Raw genomic sequence first — 23567 nt, 5'->3', positions numbered from 1 at the left:
TCGGTAAAAGCTATCATTCATTCCATGCTCTTTTCCTATGCAACACTGTAGAGAACATCGACAGTATTACAGCAATGCCGCTAATATGCGGTAATACAACATATCTCTGAAAACGAATTAATCAATTAGTTTAGCAGATAAACTTTAACGCAACAAGATTGTTTCCGATACATAAGTGTTGGGAGTTTCTATAAGGCTATATCTATAGGCTACTCTCGCTTAAGTCACCAAGGCAGTGATGAAGTGACCCTTGAATTGCGTCCACAAAATCGCCACCGATGGACCTATGGGATTTACATTTCTTGAGTGATGTATTGACGATGGCCTCTCATCAGAGACGAAATTGAAGCCCACGACGTTGTTGACTTTCCGCTCCGCATACACGTTGATAACACTTCACTTGGCTTAAGGTTGAGATTTACGATATTTACTCATGATGGTGCAAATGAGGAAATGTAACTTTTAAGACGCTGTCCAACTTTTATTAAGGTCCTAGATTTTGAAGGAAAGTCTGTTTGATAGTGACGCGTGAATTTAGCAAATGGAATAGCGTAGAATGGAAAACTACGATGTGAGGCGAATTTCTCCGCTGGAACTGGGCGGTAGAGGACATAGGCTATCATGTGGTAGGGAGCCTATGGCTCGCGAGCTATATATGACTCTTTTGGGTATAAGATATGGCTCTTTGCCAAATATTTATTTTCGTACTGAATTAATCAAAATTGCGGCTACTTGTTAGTAAATTTTCATCACGACCAGAATAATTATTCCCGTGGCAGTATAAACAATAAACATGTCTTTGAGAGGTAAAGGCAATGCCGTCTTCAGGTTTAGTTAGGGGCTCGAAATATTTTCAAAATCCTGAAATTAAGTTACTGTCGCGCCAGCGACCAATATCACTTGCGAATTCGATTCGACTCGAAATCCTGGATTGGGCGATACTTTGATTGATCAAAGAGAATAGCAGACCTGGCGACACTAATATCAATATGACAACGCAGTTTTCAAATACACATTTTCTTCCTGATCTACGGCGCGAACTCGAATTACAAACAACGCCATAGCTATCCACGTTCTTGATCGGAAAATATAGCTCTACCAGAGATAAAATAGGCGTGTAGCGCAACGTTATATGTTACCGCCAAATACTATGAGAATTGATAAGTCGATCAGTATTTAGATTTTCGGAATCAGTGCAACAGTTACATTAGATTAATATCAGTTATATTAAATTCTAAGCTATTTACGATGAATTGCGTTATCAATAGCGAGGCTTGGCCCGTCTGTGCCTTACCTCGCGTTTCACGCTTTATTTTCAGACAATAAAATGCAAATTGTGTGAATTTGGGGGAGAAAAATGTTCAAAATCTATACTCATTCATGAACATCAATAGCAAATACCAATAATAAGTGAAGGTTTCAAAATTTTCGTTAACAGCTTAGAGAGGGTAGGCCTGTATATAATGCTGTAGTGACCATGTTTGGATCCACCTACGCATGTGATCATGGATTCTCGCATTTAAAAGGAGCATCACGGCGAACTAGACGTTCTTGTAACTCAAGTTTACGCATGCTCAAGTATGACAACCAGCATCATTAGTTCGAGTTTTCACAGAGAAAATGTGGCGCACACAACGAATCCGATGTATAGTGAGTTCTGATTAGTGCTACCATGACTTCAGGAATTTTCAATTGTGACGTAACAGCTGATGGACATGTATGGCTCTTTGGGAGGGAAAATGAAAAAAAAAATATGTCAATATGGCTCTTCGGACAAAACAAGTTCCCGACCACTGGGCTATACCGAATGTCGAGTTGTAGAGCGATGCAAATTCGAGGTTGAAAGTAGTCAGTCATGCTACGCGCATGAAATCAATCGCGGTTAACTTAACGGATTATACCAAAAAGATAGTGACGCGGTCGCGATTTCATAACACCTGTCTGGTGGACCGTTCTTCAGAGTAAGCGTCGTATGCTGAAAATGGCATGCTGAAAATGGTGAATGGTGATTTTTCATTTTGAGATCAATAAATTCATTCGGGCGGAACTACTTTCGACTGTCCTCGAAAACATCGTCAGCCCGAAAAATTACAACTCACTCTTCACCGCGATTGATAGTTCGAGAACTACGTTGGCTACTACCTTCTACAATCGCTACCGTTCCCCGTCGAACATATCACATTTATCATATATTCGCCAAATCCAATGAATTATCAACTCCGGACCAATTCAATACAACAAAATTCCAACAATGATACTCTATTGTCGATGGTATAATATTTAGCCATTGTATTCTTGAGTTAAACAAACAATATATGACCAGGCCATTGACCAAGCCAACGTATACTTGACGGTACACAGTACAGGTTTAGATACAGGATGACGAGTAGAATAATATAATTAAACAGTGGTGCGAGATATAGCCTTTGGATACACAATCATAAGAGTACTTGACTGCTATTTAGCGTTTATAAAGTTTTCAAGTAGGCCTCAATTAACCAGGTAGCCTGTTCTGTTTATTGATTCCATCTTCGTCGTTATCATGTGAAGAACTTGGCTGCATAGGATATACGAACAAGATCTATAGAAGCTATAGTTTAGTATTCATGGTGTTTTGACAAGTATAAGATTCCTTTAGGCGGTATTCATAATTTCATTCCTGAGCTGCCAATGCTGATTAATAACACGGCATTGACACCGCATATACGGGTCGGTTGACGACGAGGAGACTACATATACCTCCAGCACTTATAGGAAGTGACTCTGGAGACGAACTAGTACGGACTCAAACCTGCAGACCGTCAGCCTGAACTTTACCCTACAATCGTTTCATATTCAAGATGTACTATGCTTTCTGCACAGTTATCTTCCAAAGAATCCACGTGAAAAGGGAAGTCCAGGAACTCATTCCAATACATGCTATCTGTTCCTAATGATATTTCTTCATCCAATGATACTATTGTGATCCCGACTTCGTCTGTTATAGGTTCATATTCAAAACTTACTAGATTGACAGTCTGATCACTATGCCTGATCTACTAAACCCAGAAGAATTGAGCGATGAGCAAATGTCTACTTTTCGACGCCACTTCGACAGCTTTGATTTCAGAAAGGAGGGCTCGATTCTTACTACTGATTTAGGAACGGTTTTAAGAGCATGTGGCCAAGTTCCTACGGAGGCGTGGATTCGTGAGAGAATAAAGGTGGGTAGTTAGAACCCAGCTAGTGGATCTATATGCTACCTATATATGATGGCAACGCCGAGAAAAACGATTCGATCACTCGAAACCTAGTCGAGTAGTGATTGAAACGAGTGTAGGTTAAGCGGAGGCGGTCAGTAACGAAATAGGTACTTCAACTTTTTACGAGTCCTCAAGTCGGGTTTGCCGACTTGACAGTGTACTACTTACCCGGTTAATTTTGTTTATTAACTATACTTCCACTTTTCCTCAACAGTTTTTTTTAAGCAATAAGCTTATTTTTCTACTTTCGATTTTGCAGAAAGTAGTTTGTGAGAGAAATTGTCATGACAACTGGGCGAAATAGGCGATGTATCCATGTAACTGAATATGTTTTCGAAAAAGACGCCTGCTTGCTGTGTCATTAGTCATTTTGCATTAGTCGTGAATAGCGTATACGTCTTGCAAATTCGAAGGTGGCCGCCTCCGAATAATTGCTAAATGTATATGCGAGCCATCGACTAAATTTAATTTCTGAAATTCATCTTCTTCCTCGCCTTGAAGTAGTTTTGACGTGTATTGCCACTTCTATTTGAAACTGAGTAGAAATTTACGGAGTTACCGCTACTTTCTACTTAGATAAAAATGGTCGATAATCTTAATGATCGATAATCTTATAGCTGGCGACTCAAGCGCAAAATGTCAAAATACCTGTCGCAATATGCAGGTTAGTACATCCTACTGATTCTGAGTATCAGCATTATGATCTGGTCAGCGTACTATAGATCACCTCAAATTTCGCTCTTCAAGTCTGAAATTGGCATTGTCACAAACTATCGCATGACATGAGATAAGGCTGTTTGAATTTTTTTATGAACCATGTCATCATACAAGTGCAACTGTATATATATAACTCGATACCTGATGTAAGACTGTGTCTTGTAATTATTTCTGAGAATCATGGATGTATAGGATGAGATTTAAATTTAAGATTTGGTTCCAATAGTTGCCTTCAGCTTCAGCACTTATAGCCCGCTACGTCAATCTACTTCTAAAGGTCCGTTGAGTCGGAAAGTTAAGTATTTCCCGATATTGATAAAAACTGAAAAGCTTACTAGAAGCTCGTTGATATTTAGGATAGGAAAAGGGTTTAAAAATAAAATACGCAGATGCTGGTGACGTCATATTTTGTGATACGATTGTTGATATACAATGTCCTTTCCCATTGTCTACTAGTTGCTGACTATTAGCCTTGACGAGTGTCAGTCGAAAATATTCGGGTTCATTTCAATATGAATACACTATTCAATTGTAAAATGAATTCTGCACTTCCAAGAAGCTCTTCAAATATAGGGTTACCACATTTTGGAATCGGGAAAGGAGGACTCTTTTACCAGATCAGATAAGTTAGTTGATCAAAACTGAAAACAGCCGATTTCGCTATTTTTGCTGTGAAATTTGGTGAGTTGACTAAAACAATAAAAAACGTCGTCACTTTCTTTCGACTTCCGATTTACACACTGTTTACTTTTTTTACTGAAATCGTCACTTTCGATCGGACCAGGAATTTCCCGCTCGAACGTCCGTCTTTTCTATTTAGCGTCATTTATGCCCATTTTTACTTCAATCTGTCCATTATCTTAGCTATAAAAGCTGTAAAGGAGGACGAATTGCCAAAATGGAGGACATTTAGTCGTACCCCTACTCGGAGGACATTTTTAAAAATCTCAAAAAGGTGGACGCATGGCAACCCCATTCAAATATACACAGATGCGCGAGTACGCGTACAATACAGCCAGTAGGACTGGGCACAATAATTCGAGTACTCGAATCTGAATCGAGTATTAATTTTTATGATTAGAGTCGAGTAGTAAAAAACGATTTTTTCGAGTACTGAAATTATACGCTCTGGCCACTGTAAGTTAATTCATCAACAATAATTATAGATTCGATATCATTTTCTACTGTGGAAGCCTTGAAACCTCGATTGGCCGTATCGTAGCATACGAATCATATAGAACAAAGCTACGAACGTTACTGGAAATAACACATTTCCGTAGTCATGATCATCCCACAACATTGTCACAAAGTGCAATGAAATCGGTATGGTCGAAAAAATACCAAAGTATCATTAATGTGACGTAGAACAAGTGTTATATTGTTTGTGGTAGCATAAAAGGTACGTTTTTGAACATTGACATCTTGTATAGTGTTATGACGTCATAATGAGTTATATTAGAACACTCGACTCGAAGCATAATACGTGAGTCAGGTATTCGATTTTGCCCAGCCCTAACAGTCAGTCTTTCTTATTGTATATGACGTCATAATGATCGAGACTCAAATACTCAACCTATCAGACTTGAGTTATAGTCAGGTAATCGATTTTGCAAAGCAGCCCATACCCCATAACGAATGTTCTTTGTAAGCAGGCCCTTTAATTGGTTGTGGATCGTGTGGGTGCTACGGCGCTGTGTCCTGACCCTGACTATATATCGAATGGAGTGTTTCTTAACCGGGGTTCCCGGCAACCCCAGAGTTCCATGAGCCAGTCTCAGTGGTTCCGCTGGAGGACAAGACACGCGCTGCACTCGCACATATGACTCGTGATATAGCGCAGTGGTGATAACTCGCCTGTCTTGACCATGAGCGACTGCGACTGCATATAATTTGGCGCGATTAGCGGTAGTCGAATTGAGAATGTTGTGGTCGTACGTTGTGCGCATCAGTGGCATACCTAGGAGAGGTGTGGGTTCGAAATCCAAACCCCTGGGTTCTGAAAAGATGATTCTATTTCCAACAATCAATTAGCACATTTGCAACTGCAGTCGCGCTGCTGCGTTCCCCTTCACCAGCGAGAGACTGCTGCGGTCACAAGTAGTCACTGCTCCCTAGTCAACTGTCTGATCTTGGCTCCCAATAGTCCCAATGACATATTATTTCGAAACGATGAATAGCACGACTCTGCACTTTGAATACTGTGGTTTGTCGAACTGAAATATTAACAATTAACATGCAAACGATCGATAGATTTAAATACTTAAATAAGAAAATAACATGGATTGGAAAGGCCATTGAACACGAACGAACCAGTCCATACAAACAATAATCGAAAGCAGAGCCATCCAGTTTTTTTGAATGGTTTTTCGAACTAAACGCAAACGTACAACGCTAGTACATAACTGCAACACGTACAGGCGATAGGGGTAAAGCAGCACTGGGCGAAGCAAAGTTTGGAGATATATCGATTCGAAGAAAGTTTTGCGAAATAAATAGATGTGTTTTCCCTCGAGCCGGCGTCGCCCGGCTAGCTCAGTCGGTAGAGCGTTGGACTCTTAATCCAACGGTCGTGGGTTCGAGCCCCACGTTGGGCGCTACTTTTAGACATTTCGGTACGTTTTGAGGCGTAGGCGTAGGTAATATCGGTTTAATCGGTAGCAAGTATAGAAACCCGTTTTACACTCTACTCAATATCAACGTAGCAATACTAAGTCGCCGAGTACATTTTCCGTTAAGGCGTAAGAATATATTCCCTTCCGAGTCCTCGTCGAAATTGTTGACAAATCGACGGAAGATATTGATTTTCATCATCATCATTGGTTTATTAGCAATTTTATGGGATTAATTATTATTATATCATTTGATTGCCCCAGTTGATGCATTTGGCGACGTTTAAAACGTCAAAATATACTTCAGCATTGTGGCATTATGTGGCCACAACTAAGTCGCCGAGTACATTTTCCGTTAAGGCGTAAGAATATATTCCCTTCCGAGTCCTCTTCGAAATTGTTGGCAAATCGACGGAAGATATTGATTTTATGGGATTAAATATTATTATATCATTTGATTGCCCCGGTTGATGCATTTGGCGACGTTTAAAACGTCAATATATACTTCAGCATTGTGGCATTATGTGGCCCGGGTCGTCGCTATAGGTATCGTGGACATTGATATAGGCCAGGGCTGACCAACCTTTTCGGCCCAAGGGCCACATTCGATTGACGAACTTTTGCGCGGGCCACTATCCGCGCGAAGCGCGAAAATTTTTTGAAGTTCATAGGTCAATAATATTATCACTTGACTATATTGCGGGCCTGCTGTATATCGCTGGGCTAAGTTTGCGAGGACTGGGCTATTCGGGGCATGGACATATCGATATCGAAAGCTGTGACCAACATGCGTCAATCATGTCGTGCCTATAGGTTTCACGGTGGACGGTCTTACTTCGAGCGCAAACGCAAGGTAGCATATGTTGAACGACATTTTGTCTTGTAATCGCGAATATAGTTAAACTATAGTTAAACTACGGTCTCTATAGTTAAACTCAATCTGATACATTAGGTGTTCTTCCATTTTCACAAAAGGGCAACAATATTAAAAACAAGAAAACGAGTGACAACATATTGCAATAAGCTTGTAGAAAATTTTTACCTTTGATAAATCTATCGCAAATTATTCTGCTTTATTGTAGTGTACGAAGATGTACCAATATGTGAATGGCTGATGGATCTGTCAATGCGTCGGAACTGATATTTTAGTCATCACATCTCAAGTATTGCGGCCAGACTAATCAAATTTTTGGTTGGCCTTGCAAGCTCAGAATCTGTGCAATCCAGTTTTGATGATATTAAAAATATCGGAAATTACCTCGCGGGCCACTCAAAACCTTCTCGCGGGCCACGGGTTGGCCGGCCCAGATATAGGCTATCACGTCACTGAAATCTGAAATGTAGGGTTGGAATTAGCAACATGACGTCACGTGACGTCATTACGTTCACATTCGTGTTCACACGAACCTGAAGCTTTCAGAGGTTCACACCATCCCCAGCCTATATCATGTAAATAAGTGCAAGCACACTGGATAAAAGAAAGAACAAAGTATAAGCATGCGACAAAAATGAATGCTCCATGTGTCGGTAGGCGAGGTCGACATGTCAGAATGTGGTCTGGTAATCTTGAGGGCTGACTATATTGACTGACTAGCACGCAGGCTACGTAAGAAGCGCATCCATCCTCAATTGGAGGTAGGTATGGAAATACATAACAGCTCCATCAGTAATAGAAGGTATTTGCACTGCACTACACGCTGGCCGTCGCAACTTCGCAATTCATAATACACCGTCAGCTCACTACATCGATAACAATTGTCTCGCTGCGCTGCGATTGTCGGATTGTTAGGCCAATTGTAATCGGTGCGGTAGATTCATTTGTGCCTCGCCATGAATTTATATCAATACCGTAATCGCCACTGGCGGTTCGCCAGATTATATTTTTATTCGATCAAGACGCACGCAATGTACATTGTACAATGCTATACACAGCTTAGTTCAGCAAGTTCGGGCTCGGTAGTCGGTACCGTAAGAGAGGCTTCCAATCGTACAGGTCTTTCGATTACAAGACCCCCGTAAAAATAATAATGGGCCCAAGGAGTTATTCTGAGAAACCAAATATTACGTAGCATAGAAATTACTATATAATGAGCTCACACACCAAATTTTGAGATGCTAGACGCAACAAAAGTGTACCTTCCCCCGTTAATGTACGCGGGAGGTATACAGACACAGACAGCCTTACTAAGTACACGTAATACAGTTCAATGCATTTCAAAACGTTCCAGTAAAACCACACAACCAGTCTTCTCGCCTTCGCGGCCGTTCTGACCCTCACGTTACCGAGGATCTAGTCCAGTGGTTCCCAACATGGGGGCGTGAAAGCTCGGAAGGGGGCGCGAAGAAGCGGTCAACTGAAGAAAAAAATTTACGCCTGTTTCTCTATGTATACACCGAATTTCATATTTTTTAATTCTCTAATGAACAGTTATAGCCTTCCATGCCATCAAAAAATCTGCTGGAGTTGCTAGTATCTCGGTTGGATTTTGTGACATGACGATGAGGGGGGCGCGAAATTTTTCAGTATAATAAAGGGGGCGGGCCTAAAATAAGGTTAGGAACCACTGATCTAGTCAGAGCGTCGAGAGCACACATATCTAATCCTTACGTTGATCACAATCACTTTACATAACGTCGCCAGGCATGCAAACTGTCTCCTGCGAAATGTTTCTCGTCAGCCTTGCGCGTGCGCAACTGCGCGTTATTGAGGATTCGGCGGTATATGCATTAACATACTTACAAAAGCATTGTATTGCCAACATCCATATCTGTCGAAAAATCGAATTGGTGTAGGCTAATTCCAGAGACGGTCAAAGAAGTTGATACTCTAGTACAGTGGCTCTCAAACGGGGGGCGTGAAAGCATCTGGAAGGGAGCGCGAAGCTGCGATCAACTGAAAAAATTATTCGCACTCCGCGCGATTTACCTCCAATTCATAGTTATTGCTCTGTTTATACTCCGAATTTCATATTTGATAATTCTCTCGTCAATAGTCATGACTGTCATGATAAGTCATAACCTTCCCTGCCACGTAACTATCCGTTGGGATTTCCTGCATTCCGATTGCATTTTGTGATATGACGATAAGGGGCGCGAAATTTTTCACTGTCATAAAGGGGACGTGTCTAAAAAAAGTTTGAGAGCCGCTGCTCTAGTAGAAGTAGAAGTAAAAGTATCTCCTCAAGTCGACGTAACGATTTCCAATTCCAAGTAGAATATGAAAAAGTAGAATAGGTTTTCCAAGCCTAGTTTTGCCGAAAACAGAAAGCTGCTAAAAAGGACGATGCGGAAGTAGAATAAAGTCCTAATCACTTTTCAGTAGTGCAATTAGGAAAAGCCTACTTGAGTACTCCGAAAAGTAGAAGTCTTTCGTTATTGACCACCTCCTGTGTAATTTATAGCATTTAATGTAGCCTATGGAAATGCAGTAGGCCTACGTCGCATGACACATTCAGTATTTTTGTTCAGTGATATTAGGGTTCATTTCAATATGAATATTCTATTCTATATTAAAGTTCTGTACCTCCAAGCTCTTCAGTATTTTAATGACCTTGGATCATTGTTTCTTAATCTTCAATTACCGCGACTGGAAGTTTAACCCGACAATTCCCACTTGGCACATTGTTACAAGACATTCATTTGATGTGTATACTGTATATATTTGTATTTATATAGCGGTTCTCGCCTATACGACGTTGAAGACTTTCATAGCTGAATTATTCTAGTTCTGGGGATTTCATTCAGCCTATATATACGCTGAGACGGGCGGTAATACGAAATTTGTGAGCTACTAGATTGGATAATATCCATGGAGCTTGCTCGACGTATTGAACCATGTGGTTTCTAATGTGTCTCGTGTTTTCTTTTCCTTACAGGTTGTTGATCCGGATGGCAAAGGCATCGTGGAATGGGAAGCATTTCTGAGGTTATTGAAGCAATCTTTAGTCAGCGGAAACCCTGATGATGAGCTCTTGGAGTCGTTCAGGCGATTTGATCAGCTGGGAACAGGTATTTGTATAATACTGTAGTTGTAGGCTTATATGTGGTAACTTAGATGTAGGATTGCAAGTGCGTGTGGTGGCCAATCCAGACGTGACCCCTCGTTTAGTCGTTTTAAATAAGCACCAGCAAGGGTTGCATTCAAAACAAATGGTTGTTTAAAACATGTTTTAAACAGTGTTTTAAACAAAGAACTTAAAAAAAAATTGTGTTTTTTCAAGTTGCATAATTATGCCATAATTGTGTAAATACTTTCCAAAACATGCTGTATCAGCCTACGGACGACGATTATAGCCCACCTATACCATATGGGATGGTTGGAACCCTCGATATAGTCTGTTCAACAGCTATAGTACGTAGTAGATATAAATCATTGGTACGGAATGAATGTTCTGATGATCATGATGATGACAGCCGACCGTAAAACTGCTGCAAGACGATGTAGTCCTGGTTAAAGATATATTCTTTGGTCCGTTTAAGACAGTGTTTGGCAACCTTTTTCGTCAAAAGACCTATATTGACCCTTGTAATTCTTAAGGAGCAATATGACAGTATCAATCCACTGTGATGTCACAATTTAAGTCTCGTGACGTTGTGGCTAAAAAAGCAATAAAATATATTTTTAACAATGGCTGTTTTAAACGTGTTTGTTTTAAATTGATTTTTGTTTTAAATGCAACCCTTGTCGACATATGCGAATTAACTGTGACGAAGCAATGTTTACTAATTATAGTGGTTAAGCGCCAGCGTCGCGACAGCAATGGCAGTGGTTCGAATCCCGGTTCGGACCAACTGCTATGTGTCGGAGGTTTCTCTGGGCGCCTCATCGCTGACCTCACTGCAATAGCAGTGTTTCCAAAGCCCAGAGTGAAGGTGAGCCGAGCCAAAAGTCGGCAGCAAAGTACAAGATATGGGCGCATGAAATACGAGCGTGACCGATGGTGAAAGAGAGCGAGAATGGAAGTCGTCCGAAACATTACAAAGACAAAGGACTGAAATAACTGAAATTAATGTCGTGGCGCAAATGACCGTATAGAGGCGATAAGCCAGTGGCGGCTCGTGACAATATCGGGTGGTGGGGCAAGGGATGCACGCGATTTTAATTGTATAAATGACGCCACAATAGTGTATTCCTACGTGAAAATGTGACTTCGTGGTGGTCACACACGGTTTGTATGGGGTATAGACATTAGGCATGGTTAATATAGCTTACGTATTTCAAATTATTCGAAAGAAAATATTAAGTACAGTAGTTGATACCTGCATATTGTAACATTGTATTAGTAGGCCTATTGCGCGCGGCGTGATTTCATAGTTGTTTGTTTGTTTGTTTTATTACATCATTGGCGCTTATCGCTATTATAGTCATTTGCGCCCAGTACATCAATTTCATAAATGTCAGAAGTCTTTGTGCTTTTTGCTCCTGGAACGCGATCTTTAGCTGCCATCTTTCAAGAGTTCGGCTCTCTCTTCGTCTGGGCTTTTCAATGCGCTGTGTTACAGCGGGATCGGCGATGAGGAGCCCAGATAAACCTCCGACACATAGAAACATGGCAAAGCCGTGACTCGAACCACCAACCATTGGTGTCGTGACTGCAGTGTTTTAACCAACTGCGCCACTCGCTTCATAGTTGCAAAAAGTTTAATGACGAGCTCATTGAAATCTGGAATACCCAGAATGAGAGCGTTGAGAATCATGAGCACATCTAACGCATCGAGCCTAATTACTTCAGCAAAGTTGAAAGAAAGCGATTCTTCAACTATAGGAATTGAGGAATAGGCTGATCTAGTCATCAGCTGTTAGCCGTCATCGAAAACGAACTAGCTATCCCGCTTGACAGGGGGTTGTAAGCAAATGGCTTGAAGGCCACAATTTCACGGTGAAATTGATATTGGAGAATATAAAATAAAGTAAATAGAATCTTAGTAAACTGTTTCATGAGATCATCATCTCATCCCCTATCTCAGTATGAAACTCAGTTAAAATTAGCACAGACCAACACTGGCTTTTGCGTGAAATCCGCAATGCGGTAGTTAGGCCTATCTGTCAGATATCTCTACCATACTCGACCTCGATAACGAAATTACAGCCCTAATCATTGAGTGTCAACCTCGGGACTTCGCACAGCTTCGTTACTAAAATCAAGACATACTGTCCAAAAGCTCATCACCGATCTAGATACGGAGTAGGCCTATCGTTAAAATCAATAAAGACCAATACCGGTTTTGCGTAAAATCTGTTAGCGATAAATGACGAGTCAGCTCTCACTCGACTTAGAAATGAAATTACCACCACATATAGTTCGGTGATAAACTTAAAACTTGGTACAGCGTTCGTTATAATATTAAGACTTACTATGCCAAATGTCATCACCGATATCGGTATGGAACATCGTCAAAATCAATGGAGACCAATACCCGCTTTTGAGTAAAATCTGTTTGCGATACAAGACGGATCAGCACACAGTCAACTTTGGAAACGAAATTACTACCCTAAACTTTAAGTAGCAACCCTGAAACTTGGAGCAGTGTTAAATACCACCATCACGACATAACATACCAAGTTTCAAGAATTATTATGTTGCGAAACACCGTCAAAATCGCCTTATACCAGCAAAGGTCGACCCAACGCATAGGACGGTAACATAGTTCAGGTTTATATACCATTGCTACATCACACTGGCAGGGCGACTTGTCAAGTTGCCCCGGTTGCTCGGTAATTAGCAGAGATGAGCGGATTTGAAATTTCTATGTCCTAATCCAATCCAAATCCGAACCTTCAAATCCAAATCCAAATCCTAATCCATAACTTTTTCTTATTCAACTCCATGTCCAATCCTAATCCGATTCCAACTGGAAATTCAGAAAAAATACTAATTTATGCAATGGAGGGATTCGAAAATTTTCTTTCACAACCAACGATTCACTTGATTCAAGATAACTTAGTAACCATAAGTACATTAATAACTGATCTGAATAAAGTTTGTCGCCATTCGCCACACGACATTTCAATCTCCCAGAAAATAGGTAAATCCAATCCAAATCCTAATCCGTTCTGAAAAAAATGTCTAATCCAAATCCAATCCAAATCCGACAAAATTTCACAAATCCTGTTTTTTCAAAACCTAATCCTAATCCATGCTCATCTCTGGTAATTAGATGAATAAGAGAGAGTGGTTCACCGTTTCTTTATTATGAGCGGCTTTGAGAGAACAGACAGTGAACGCTTATTATGAGCGCTACCGGGGCAAGCCCCGGTTAAGCATTTACAAAGCGAAAACACAGAAGATAATTCGATTTTCGTAGAGACTTCGCTATATATGGGCATTTACAAGCGAAAGCACAAAAAGAATGCGATTTTTGCCGTGATTTCGCTATATATTGATTGCTGAGCGTATATAAATAGTAAATCATTGTTATTGAACAGAATTTTAGGTGGGGCAATGCCCCAGTTGCCCTATAGGACGAGCCGCCACTGCGATAAGCACCACTGTGTATGTGCGAATAAAACAAACAAACAAACTAATTATAGTCAGTTCTATATATCCCTGATTATAGTTTACAAGTTACTTATAGTCTATCACATCTCTTACTAAAACTCAAGTATTTTTAGGTCAAATTGATAGTTCCCAATTGAGGGAGATCTTGACGACGTTGGGAGACAGCCTTTCTCCGGAGGAAGCAGATGAGCTGATATCAGACGCCGATCAGCTTGGGACTGGGAAAATAAGTTACGAATCTTTATGCCGGACACTGGTTTACGGACCAGATTGATCGTAAATTTGATAATACTCCAGTACAGAAGAAGAAATATTTGCCGCACGCGTTGCAATGGTAGCGAATGGTTCAAATCTTTGTTCACATTCAAATGCCGTATTTTGGCGAAAAACAATTGTGAATATGACACCCCCATACATAAACCGACAAAATTGATTTTAATAACATGAATTGCACTTGTTCTTGATCATGTATAGGTATAGATTGCTTTTGAAAGACTACATATAATATACACTATTCGAAATCATTATTGTATTTAATCGAAAATTTCCAATTTGGACTCAACTTCCTGTTTGTTAACCAACTACTAGAGGTACTATATGGTATTCACACTCCGATTCATAGCTTTTTGTGGGGTATACTTCAATGTATCTCCAACAAGCGAATGGTGTGTCGACAAATCAATGTTTTGCTTCGAACAATTTATGTTAAATATTTGGGCCGTGGGTCATATGCGCCCCCCCCCCCATACCAATTTCCTGAAATTATATTCTGCATTGTATCAATATTGCCCACTAATTCTACTTGTTTACTTGTTGACGATAAAGAATCGTGATCTTAAAGGGGCATTGCACTATAAAAATAATGTGGTTTCAAATTGAAGGGTAAAACGAAAAAAAATTGGCTGTAGCCGTTTGCTTCAGAACGCCACCGTAATGGAGCTGCAATGTATTGAAATTTACACAAACGCATCACGCTCCAGCAGTCACGCAGAGATCGAACTTTATATAGTTGTCAGCCGATGTTATGAAGGAAATATGTCGTACACGCCAAGATGGAAGATATTGTGTTCAACGGAAGATGTTCAGTCAGGAGATTTATGTCAAAATCAGGCCTAGTCAATTCTATTTCTGTCTTGTGTATTTTCTCTACGACTGTATAGATATAATTCAGTGGTTCCCAGTCGGGGAGTGAGACCTTCGTGAATTTTTTAAACTTTCGTATGTAGAAATTGTGGATATCAAATTGTCGATTACAAATTTTAGGAAAGTGATATTCCAAACTATTAAGATGCATTGTACAGATGCCGGGGACCTGACGTAACTACCTTTTTGAAATCCGACTTCTATAATCATAAAATTTCCTAGTATGCTTGATCAGGGATGGCCAAGTTGCGGCCGTCTAAGAATTAGGGTTGCATTTAAAGCAAAAATCAATATAAAACAACACGTTTAAAAGCCCTTGTTTAAAACATGATTTTTTACTTAAGCAGCTATGACGTCATGAATGTTCAATTGTGACGTCATAGTGGAAGGGCATTGACAAATGAAAATATAGGGTAAAAATAGCTCCTTTGACGAAGTATCTGTACTATTGTTGTTTAACCGACTATTTTGAGGGTTCCAACCATCCCATATCGCTATACGTCGGCTATATCCGGTAGTAATTGTCCGTAGGCTCATAAAGCATGTTTTTGGGAAAGTATTTACACAATTATGGCATAATTTCACAACTTGAAAAAAGTACAATTTTTTTTAAAAAGAGTTTGTTTAAAACAAAACAAAGTTGCCAAGTTTAAAACAAAGTGTTTTAAACGCCGCTTGTTTTAAATGCAACCATAATAAGAATAAACATGCGGCCGTTTGCACGTGTTTTGATTAGCATGTGTTGACCTTGACGGTAGTCAACATGCAATTTGGATTTACGAATTGGATCCTAAGTATTTGAGAGATTTTAATTCAAGAGAAATTCAAATTCAAAAAGAAAATTTTTCTAATCGTTTGGGTGATTCCAATATATTTTCAATTTCTCTACAGCTACACCGACAATCCTGATGGGAGGTCACGAAAAACAACATGCAACAAAGTGATTAACAATGGGCCCACCCTGAGATGCATCATCATTAATTAGGTACCCTAAATTTTCGAATATACCCCCTTCCTCAGGTCTAGCGGCAAATCTTGTGACATCGGCTAACAAAGCATAAATATAGATGGAGTGAATATGTGCAACTACCAATATTGAGGAAATGCCAGAACATTCGAATGCTGAAAAATATGCAGTGTCAGTCAGACAGATATTATTGAAATTCTCATAAGATCAAAACCCCACAAGATTGCGATAAAATGAAATGTTGGTGACTCGCTCTCGCGATATCATGTTCTGCATATTGATAGTAGGCATGTATAGATGTTATGTTCTTGAGCTTGTTTGAACAATAACTCAATACGACGAGGTTGCAATAGCTTCAGATGTTGACGCACCGGGATTCAACCTCTGCGTCAATCGCGCCATTTCTGTCATGACTTTTGCCATTGTTTCATGTAGGCCATCATTGCCTGCTGCTTCTCAAGAATTTTCAATATACTTGCTTCCATGATGTATCTCAGTCGCAGAAATAAATATGAATCCGACTTCTGACACCAATTGTTATGTTCTTGATCTTGTTTGAACAATAACTCAATACGACGAGGTTGCAATATGAAATCAGTATATTATCAGCAGAATAACTTTAAGACAAGCGACACGATCCAGAGTACAGTTAAACGAAAGACCACGAGACAACAGAACACAGGGTATAAAAACGAAGCACGACACACGAGGAAATAATGATTGGCGGTAATTACTAATCCTAGACACATAAGAGAAACGATACCAACGTAAAATGCACGAACATAACAATAGAGAGGTCATAAGATTATACCTGCGTATATTTGACATAAGTGTACAGCAGTTTTTCCCAAAACGTTTTTTAGCTACCGCCCCCTGGACAACAAATTAAGTGCCAGCCCCCCCCCCCCCCCGACACTCCCTCACCACGCCTAAATCATAAAACGAAAGCTGTTCTGCATTTATTGCAGCTAAGAATGAGACGGATGAAGCTGGGGTATTATTATCATCATCCTCGAGATATTGGGTTCGAGTTTTTACTTTTTACTTTTGATAAGAGCAAGCTCATTCTAAAAATCTTCAGTGCCCACGTCCCGTACTGTCAAGTCGGTTTCTGCTGTGAGTCAGAAACTTTGTCACGGCACCAAAAACACGTTCTATCAAATATGAGCGAGGAAGGGCAACGACGAAAAAGTCAATCCGACTCCAGTCAGACTTGGACAACTAGAAATTTTTCAGCTTTTTCGAATTAGATTACAATTAGAATTACAGCTATACAGCTTTTTGCAAATTAGACTAAAATTAGAATTAGAGCTTCATAGCTTTTCCAAATTAGATTAAAATTAGAATTAGAATTACTGAATTCGGAAAAACTTGGAAATTGAATGAAATTGTGAATGAGAAATAAATACAGCCAAAAGTTCAGTTCATATCAAATCACAGTGGAGTCTCATCACCGTGAGAATGATTAACGTCTGTATACCAAGCTTTGCTCGTTTTTCACTATATCAGGGGTCATCAACACGCAGCCCGCGAGGTCATATTTTGCAGCCAGCGATCTGATCTGTGAATTTGGAAGAACGCGAATAATGATCATCACAATTGTTCAATAAAACAAACAAACTAGCTACTATGCCAGCATGGCTATTATGCGATTTCATACACCGTATATAGATATTAATATGGGGACCACGTATCACCTTCGCCAAAATGCAATCAAAAATAAATGAAAATAAGTATAATAATAAGTCTAATTGTAATCGCGATTATAAGAGAACTGTTTATTCCTAGAGTTGATTAAGGCCGCTTGGATGTTTGGTCAAAGACAGTTGTTCTAAACCTGGGGGTCGTTTGCCTTTATTCTGAGCATCGCGAAGATGTTGGACGTCATCAGCTTCTAAAATAGGCAGTGAGTAAGTTTGGCAAGCTGACTTTTTTATTAATCAGCCCATCATTTTTCGAGCTGGACCCCGGAACATTTTCAAATTGGAAATGAGCTCACGGCCATTATAGGTTGGGAACCACCGGCTGTGTAATCTACATTCTACTGGTATATCTTATAGGAATATATGGAAGAACCAATATTATTGGCAGACTTCATTCACAAATTGTAACAAGCAGATGCATATAGTAAACCCGCAAGTAGTTGCATCGATTACCCTATGGTGGGCCCAAGATTACTGCTTTTTTGGGCGGACGGGGGATAATAAAAATGTTGTTTCGGACCTGGTTACACCCCACAACCAGACAACCGCACCGACCGAACGGTTTAACAGCAGTGTTGGGATGACTCGAGTCATGACTTGACTCGAGTCAGACTCGAGTCACCTTTTTCGTATGACTTGACTTGACTCGAGTCACTTTGCTAAAATGACTTGACTTGACTTGACTCGGCGTATCAAAAATGAGGATTGACTCGTGACTCGGAGCAAAATTCACGAGTCAATTTCAAGTCATCAAGTAATCGATGTCGATAAAAGTCACTGTATCTCACGTATGTCGAATTGTTCACGAAACGCTGCTGTAACCCGCGAGAGCGACCAATCATTCAATGATCGTGCGTTTTACTGAGCCTCCATTGTTTTCTCACTCTCACAAATATATTGACCGCAAACGAAGTCGAAGCTTACAGCTTACTTTGTCGTAAACTAGTATAGTAAAGTAATTTGATAGAAAAATGTATATTTCACTTCTCTGTTCTTACCTTAACCAACCTCTTGTGTTATTAAAATTGAATTCGAATATAGTTTACATATAGTCCCCACCAATTGGCGCAGGCTCGTAAATAGGTAATTTATTGCATCCTATCAATTCCTTTCTCTATTCTCTATTTTGGAAGGTGACTATAAACTGAGGGTATGCAATTACTTACGTAGTTTAGTAGTTCTACGTAGCCTATATGTGAGCGATACAGCGTGTATATTTAACTCTATATTCGTTCATCGGTAAAAAAAAACAATGACCACTCAACCTGTATTTCAGACAGCTAGCAAAATGCAATGACGTAATCATGCTTATTAACTTGGAAAAGGCAACTTGACTTGAATTGTGACTTGACTCGTGATTTGACTTGACTTGACTTGACTTGACTCGACTCGACTTGACTCGAGTCACCTCCAAAAATCGAGTGACTTGACTTGACTCGAGTCACCTTCGAAAATCGATTGACTTGACTTGACTCGAGTCAAAATGCGCAATGACTCGAAATGACTCGTGACTCGAAGGTAGTGACTTGATCCCAACACTGTTTAACAGAGCTGTCAAACACACAACCGGTGGACCGGATAAGGTCCACTAGACGATTTCATCCGGCCCGTCAGAAAATCTGTTGTAGACCCAAGCAATCACCAGCGCTCATATTAGAGATGGCCCAATTCAAAATCTATGTTTCACGTCACTCCTGTATACAGTCTACAGGCGAAGCTTCGCTGGTGTGACGTCATGTTGAGTGACACTAATGTGTTCGTACCTTATTGTGAAATCCTCTAGGGGGCCCTGAAGAAGGTCCAGAATTTGATCCACAAAATATAGTAACCTTACCCTAAATTGCCCTGACTGAATCGAATCTGCGCGTTTACTGCGAATTTAGCTGCTCTATTTATCAATCGTTTCAACACTACGCAGCAGTTGCCTTCTAAACCTACTGCACGACCCCCTTTGTTCTCAGCGCCCCCTATCGCCCACTTTTATAGCAAACGCCCCCCCAATCGCTTATTTCATGACCAGCGACCCCTTAACGCTCGCGAACGCCTCCAGGGGCGCTGGCGCCCACTTTGGGAACCACTGCTGTACAGTGTACATTTTTCTCTGCCTTGTTTTTTCGTCGATTGTGTGTATGGTGGTGGTGGGGTTATCTGGGGTTCGAAAATAGGCCAAGGGGGAGGGGGTCACGGAGAATAGTGTTGGACGGGACATGAATGTCATCAGATGTATGGTGGATAATGTTTGTAATAATTTATTAATGCAGTCAACCCTATATTTCATATGAGCGTGTGAAACTGTGCATATGTGCACTGTGCAGGCTACTTTGTGCTTGCTTAGTGCTTAGTGCTTAGGCCTTTAGGCCTATATTGCAAGCTGGTGTATCAACCTTTGATAGACGTTTGACGACTTGACATGACCGCGGTGTGGTCAGTAGGGTTACCATATGTTGGAAATGTGAAAAGAGAACATGTTTTCAAACTTTCATACTTACTGGAGTAAAATCCGGAAAAAATGATAAATTTGCCCCGACCTTGTGGTCGGTTGAAAAAAAGGTCATTTTTCCGACTCGACTCCAGAAATAAACACTTTTTTGAATTCTCCGTTCGATGACTAAAAAAATAGATCACCTTTCCGGCTCAACTCCCGGAATAGCCGCCGGAAGGTTACTTTAGTAATGATTTCCTGTATCTCAGTCGAATTTTAACCTGTATTTAACCAAAATTTTCAAAAAAGAGGAAAAATTATCAAAAAAGAGGACATTTGGGCGTCCTCCGAGGACACTTTCAAAAAAGTTTTTAAAAAAAAGAGGACAGATCTCCTCTTAAAAGCAGACGTATGGTAACCCTAGTAGTCAGTCATGTAGATTTTAACATGAGATTTAACGAGTGACATAGCTTTAAATTAAATGAAGCCGTTCGTCACGTCTGTCAACATCGATGGATGTTAATAATCAACCGATTGAATTACGGTAGGCCGACATCAGCCGTTCAGTGATGATTTAGCATGCGCTATACCTCCGTCGGGGAACTATAAAACTGTGACGGAATCCGAGGACATATGTACTCTGTACAGTACACTGTACAGACTTTTTGTACTGTAGTATAGACTTCCTGAATAGAATGTCCAGACGTCGATTTGATCCCGTGATCTGGATAAAGCCGTCAGAAGTTCGTTATACGACGGAAACCATATCCGATCATTTCAGCAACGACCAATCCTTAGTATCAGTCTATGAAAGGATTTTGAAAAAGAAGCTTAGCGTCGACGACATTCCCACAATTAGGGTCACGTGGAAGAGGGATAACTGGTGGGCATTGGATAACAGACGCCTCTACCTGCTGAAACAGCTCGAAAGCCAGCGTGAATTGGATATCGCGGAAATGAGACAGGTCGATATGACAGACGAGGAATTCGAATGTTACAAGCCAGCACACGAAGGAAAGACTGTGAGGCTGGAGAGTTCTGCGAAAACACACCGTCCGGCTTTTCGTCGAAGACCATTGGACACTTCGTCGAATTCCAACTGGCTATACAACTGCTTCATAGGACTGGTGTCATTTATATGCATAAGTCTGACATTGAAAATAGGCCTGGAATTTTACAGAGTGTTGGACGCTCGTGCGAGGAACCGAAAGTCATGAATGCTGCCGACTAATAAAAACACTTGCCAAATTTTAAATCAACGACCTAGCGCAGCTTGAATTGGAATTCGATCAGTATGGCATGAAAGGTTTACGCAACTGAATGGCGATCGAGTCTGTATGTGCATTGTGCATGTGCAATTGTGCATGTGACACATTTTTCGAGTTCACAAGTAGGTTTTGTATACCTGCACAAAACTTGTTCAAGTGGTTATGTTTTTAGACTAGGATACTTCCTTTCTACCTTACAATTTGGATTTTGAAAAGTAGAAAGTAGTTTTGGAATAAATTTGCATTGGTGTTGAGTGAAATTGCTATACGAACGGCGTGAAATAGCCCCTGTATCACGGTGATTTCTTCTTCAGCAACATGTGCACGGAGAAAGCGTGTGTCGCGTCCAGTTATGTCAACCATCCTTTCGCTAGGAATATGTCTTGCTCGTCCTTTTAACCCTTGGCCTGCAGTAGTTAGTATGATCGGTCGTGAGGTGGGTGGGGTTCTTATGGGCCCGCTCGCACATCGCCTGGAAACTCGTGTTGGCATATCGCACTTTTAGACCCCCCTTCCGCTCACACATCGCCATTGGTTCTTATGGGTGCGCTCGCATGTCGCACTTTCAGGTATAGGCATCTCTCGCACATCGCATGGAAAACTCGCGGTGGCATGTCGCACTTTCAGGTATAGGCATCTCTCGCACATCGCATCGAAAACTCGTGGTGGCATGTCGCCCTTTCGGGTAAAGGCATCTCTCGCACGTCGTACTTTCGCATGTCGTGCTTTCGCGTATAGGCTGTGTTGGTGACTCGCCATGTGTTCTTATGGGTGCGGTCGTGATTCGTACTTTCAGACATCTCTCGCGTGGTGTTGAATAGTCACCAACAATAACCGCACAAACGGAAACGGGGCTTGTAAGAGGATTTACGCAGTGCGACCTATATTTCGAATGATCTGCGTGTGGGATTGTTTCCCGGCCAACCGCTACTATCGAATATTACACTATTCCATTCAGTGCGAAATAGTTTGATCGTAAATTATTATATATGACATCGTAGTTTAGTCGTGTCAAATGACCGATCGTGTTCTCTTTCCTCGCTATTGATTGCTAGCGGAATAATACTTTCGGCTTATTCGCTGTTTCGCGCCTACAGAATAGTCTGCTGTTCACAGTCGCAACTTCATCGCGATAGCACAATTTTCACACCTCGATCAGTAGAACAACACCGCGCTAACCCAGTTGTCGAAACACATAGGTCATACATTTTACGTGAAAATGAAATATTGTATTGTGGTATACAAATATGCAAACTATTCTTTCAATTCGACAAGTCTAGTTAACTGATCGATTTTCAAGCTGCCGACACAGTTTTTAACACGAGTGAGTTGATAATTCTTCCCGGGTACGAGCGAGGCTTTGTTCCATTGATCCAAAACCACCTCGCCAGTATCATCCTTCAATGTAAAACTGTATAATTTCAACTCCTTTCCGGCACCAGAATTGACCATCTTCTCCTCTCGAGAAACACAAGTAGCGGTGATCGAGACGTATTCATCTTTATTTCCGTATACCGATTCACAGGTCAATAATGGGTATTCTTCAGTCGTATGTCTCGATTTTCCATGTAGAGTTACTGACGAAGCCCGACCAAGTAATACAGCAGGTTTTCCAGTAAATTTATCAATTTGAACCCAACCGGATTTGACCATGAGTTTTTTTCGTTTGGTGAATGCTTTCTCAAGGTTCCCGAACAAATCACGATTGAAACACGTGAAAGATATCTCTTCGTTATTGCCATCGATGAATATACCTTTGAGATATTGGCTAACGCCACCTCTTTTGGGTGATGAGACGAATTTGACGCCGACGTGAAAATTTGAAGTTGCTCCGACTTGCATAGTGTTGACGCTGTTCGATGCCATATCGTTTGATAAAGTGGGAGTCATCAACAAACCCGTCGATATTTATAGAATTAGGCACGTGGTATTGAGTGAGTTAACAGTCTTTGTATAATCCTGATGACCCGCGTGAATAGACTTGGATTGAAATAAAC

General features: G+C 40.7%; 2 protein-coding genes and 1 non-coding gene across 4 annotated transcripts; all 3 read left to right on the top strand.

The window, feature by feature from the left end:
* The first annotated feature begins 2961 nt into the window (after positions 1-2961).
* LOC145434093 (uncharacterized) lies at positions 2962-14907 on the top strand. Of its 2 annotated transcripts, none has more exons than XM_080311390.1 (3): positions 2962-3203; positions 10444-10576; positions 14181-14907. In XM_080311390.1, exons 1-3 carry the CDS (start codon positions 3027-3029, stop codon positions 14339-14341), a joined length of 471 nt encoding a protein of 156 aa, XP_080167516.1. In that variant the 5' UTR covers positions 2962-3026; the 3' UTR covers positions 14342-14907. The 2 variants fall into 2 exon arrangements, with proteins under 2 accessions (XP_080167516.1, XP_080167517.1); XM_080311391.1 differs by lacking the exon at positions 2962-3203 and adding an exon at positions 7044-7421.
* Trnak-cuu (transfer RNA lysine (anticodon CUU)) lies at positions 6481-6553 on the top strand. Its single transcript has one exon. It is a non-coding gene; the product is annotated as a tRNA-Lys (tRNA).
* A 5958-nt stretch (positions 14908-20865) lies between the features above and the next one.
* Positions 20866-21557, top strand: LOC145456629 (uncharacterized). Its single transcript, XM_080334737.1, has one exon. The coding sequence runs from the start codon at positions 20998-21000 to the stop codon at positions 21517-21519; it is 522 nt and encodes a 173-aa protein (XP_080190863.1). The 5' UTR covers positions 20866-20997; the 3' UTR covers positions 21520-21557.
* Positions 21558-23567: the final 2010 nt, after the last annotated feature.

Source organism: Botryllus schlosseri, chromosome 2, assembly GCF_051294905.1.
Source record: "Botryllus schlosseri isolate E-star chromosome 2, Bs_hap1, whole genome shotgun sequence".
In the NCBI taxonomy this organism is placed as follows: domain Eukaryota; kingdom Metazoa; phylum Chordata; class Ascidiacea; order Stolidobranchia; family Styelidae; genus Botryllus; species Botryllus schlosseri.
Note: the sequence above shows the minus strand (reverse complement) of the source record. Positions and strands in the feature narration are given on the sequence as shown.

Excerpts from the sequence above, each read along its gene's own strand:
- LOC145434093 (XM_080311390.1), top strand. The coding sequence starts at position 3,027 with ATGCCTGATCTACTAAACCCAGAAGAATTGAGCGATGAGCAAATGTCT. Across the intron at positions 3,204-10,443 it reads GGATTCGTGAGAGAATAAAG|GTTGTTGATCCGGATGGCAA; the intron begins GTGGGTAGTTAG and ends TTTTCCTTACAG. Across the intron at positions 10,577-14,180 it reads ATTTGATCAGCTGGGAACAG|GTCAAATTGATAGTTCCCAA; the intron begins GTATTTGTATAA and ends AAGTATTTTTAG.
- LOC145456629 (XM_080334737.1), top strand. The coding sequence starts at position 20,998 with ATGTCCAGACGTCGATTTGATCCCGTGATCTGGATAAAGCCGTCAGAA.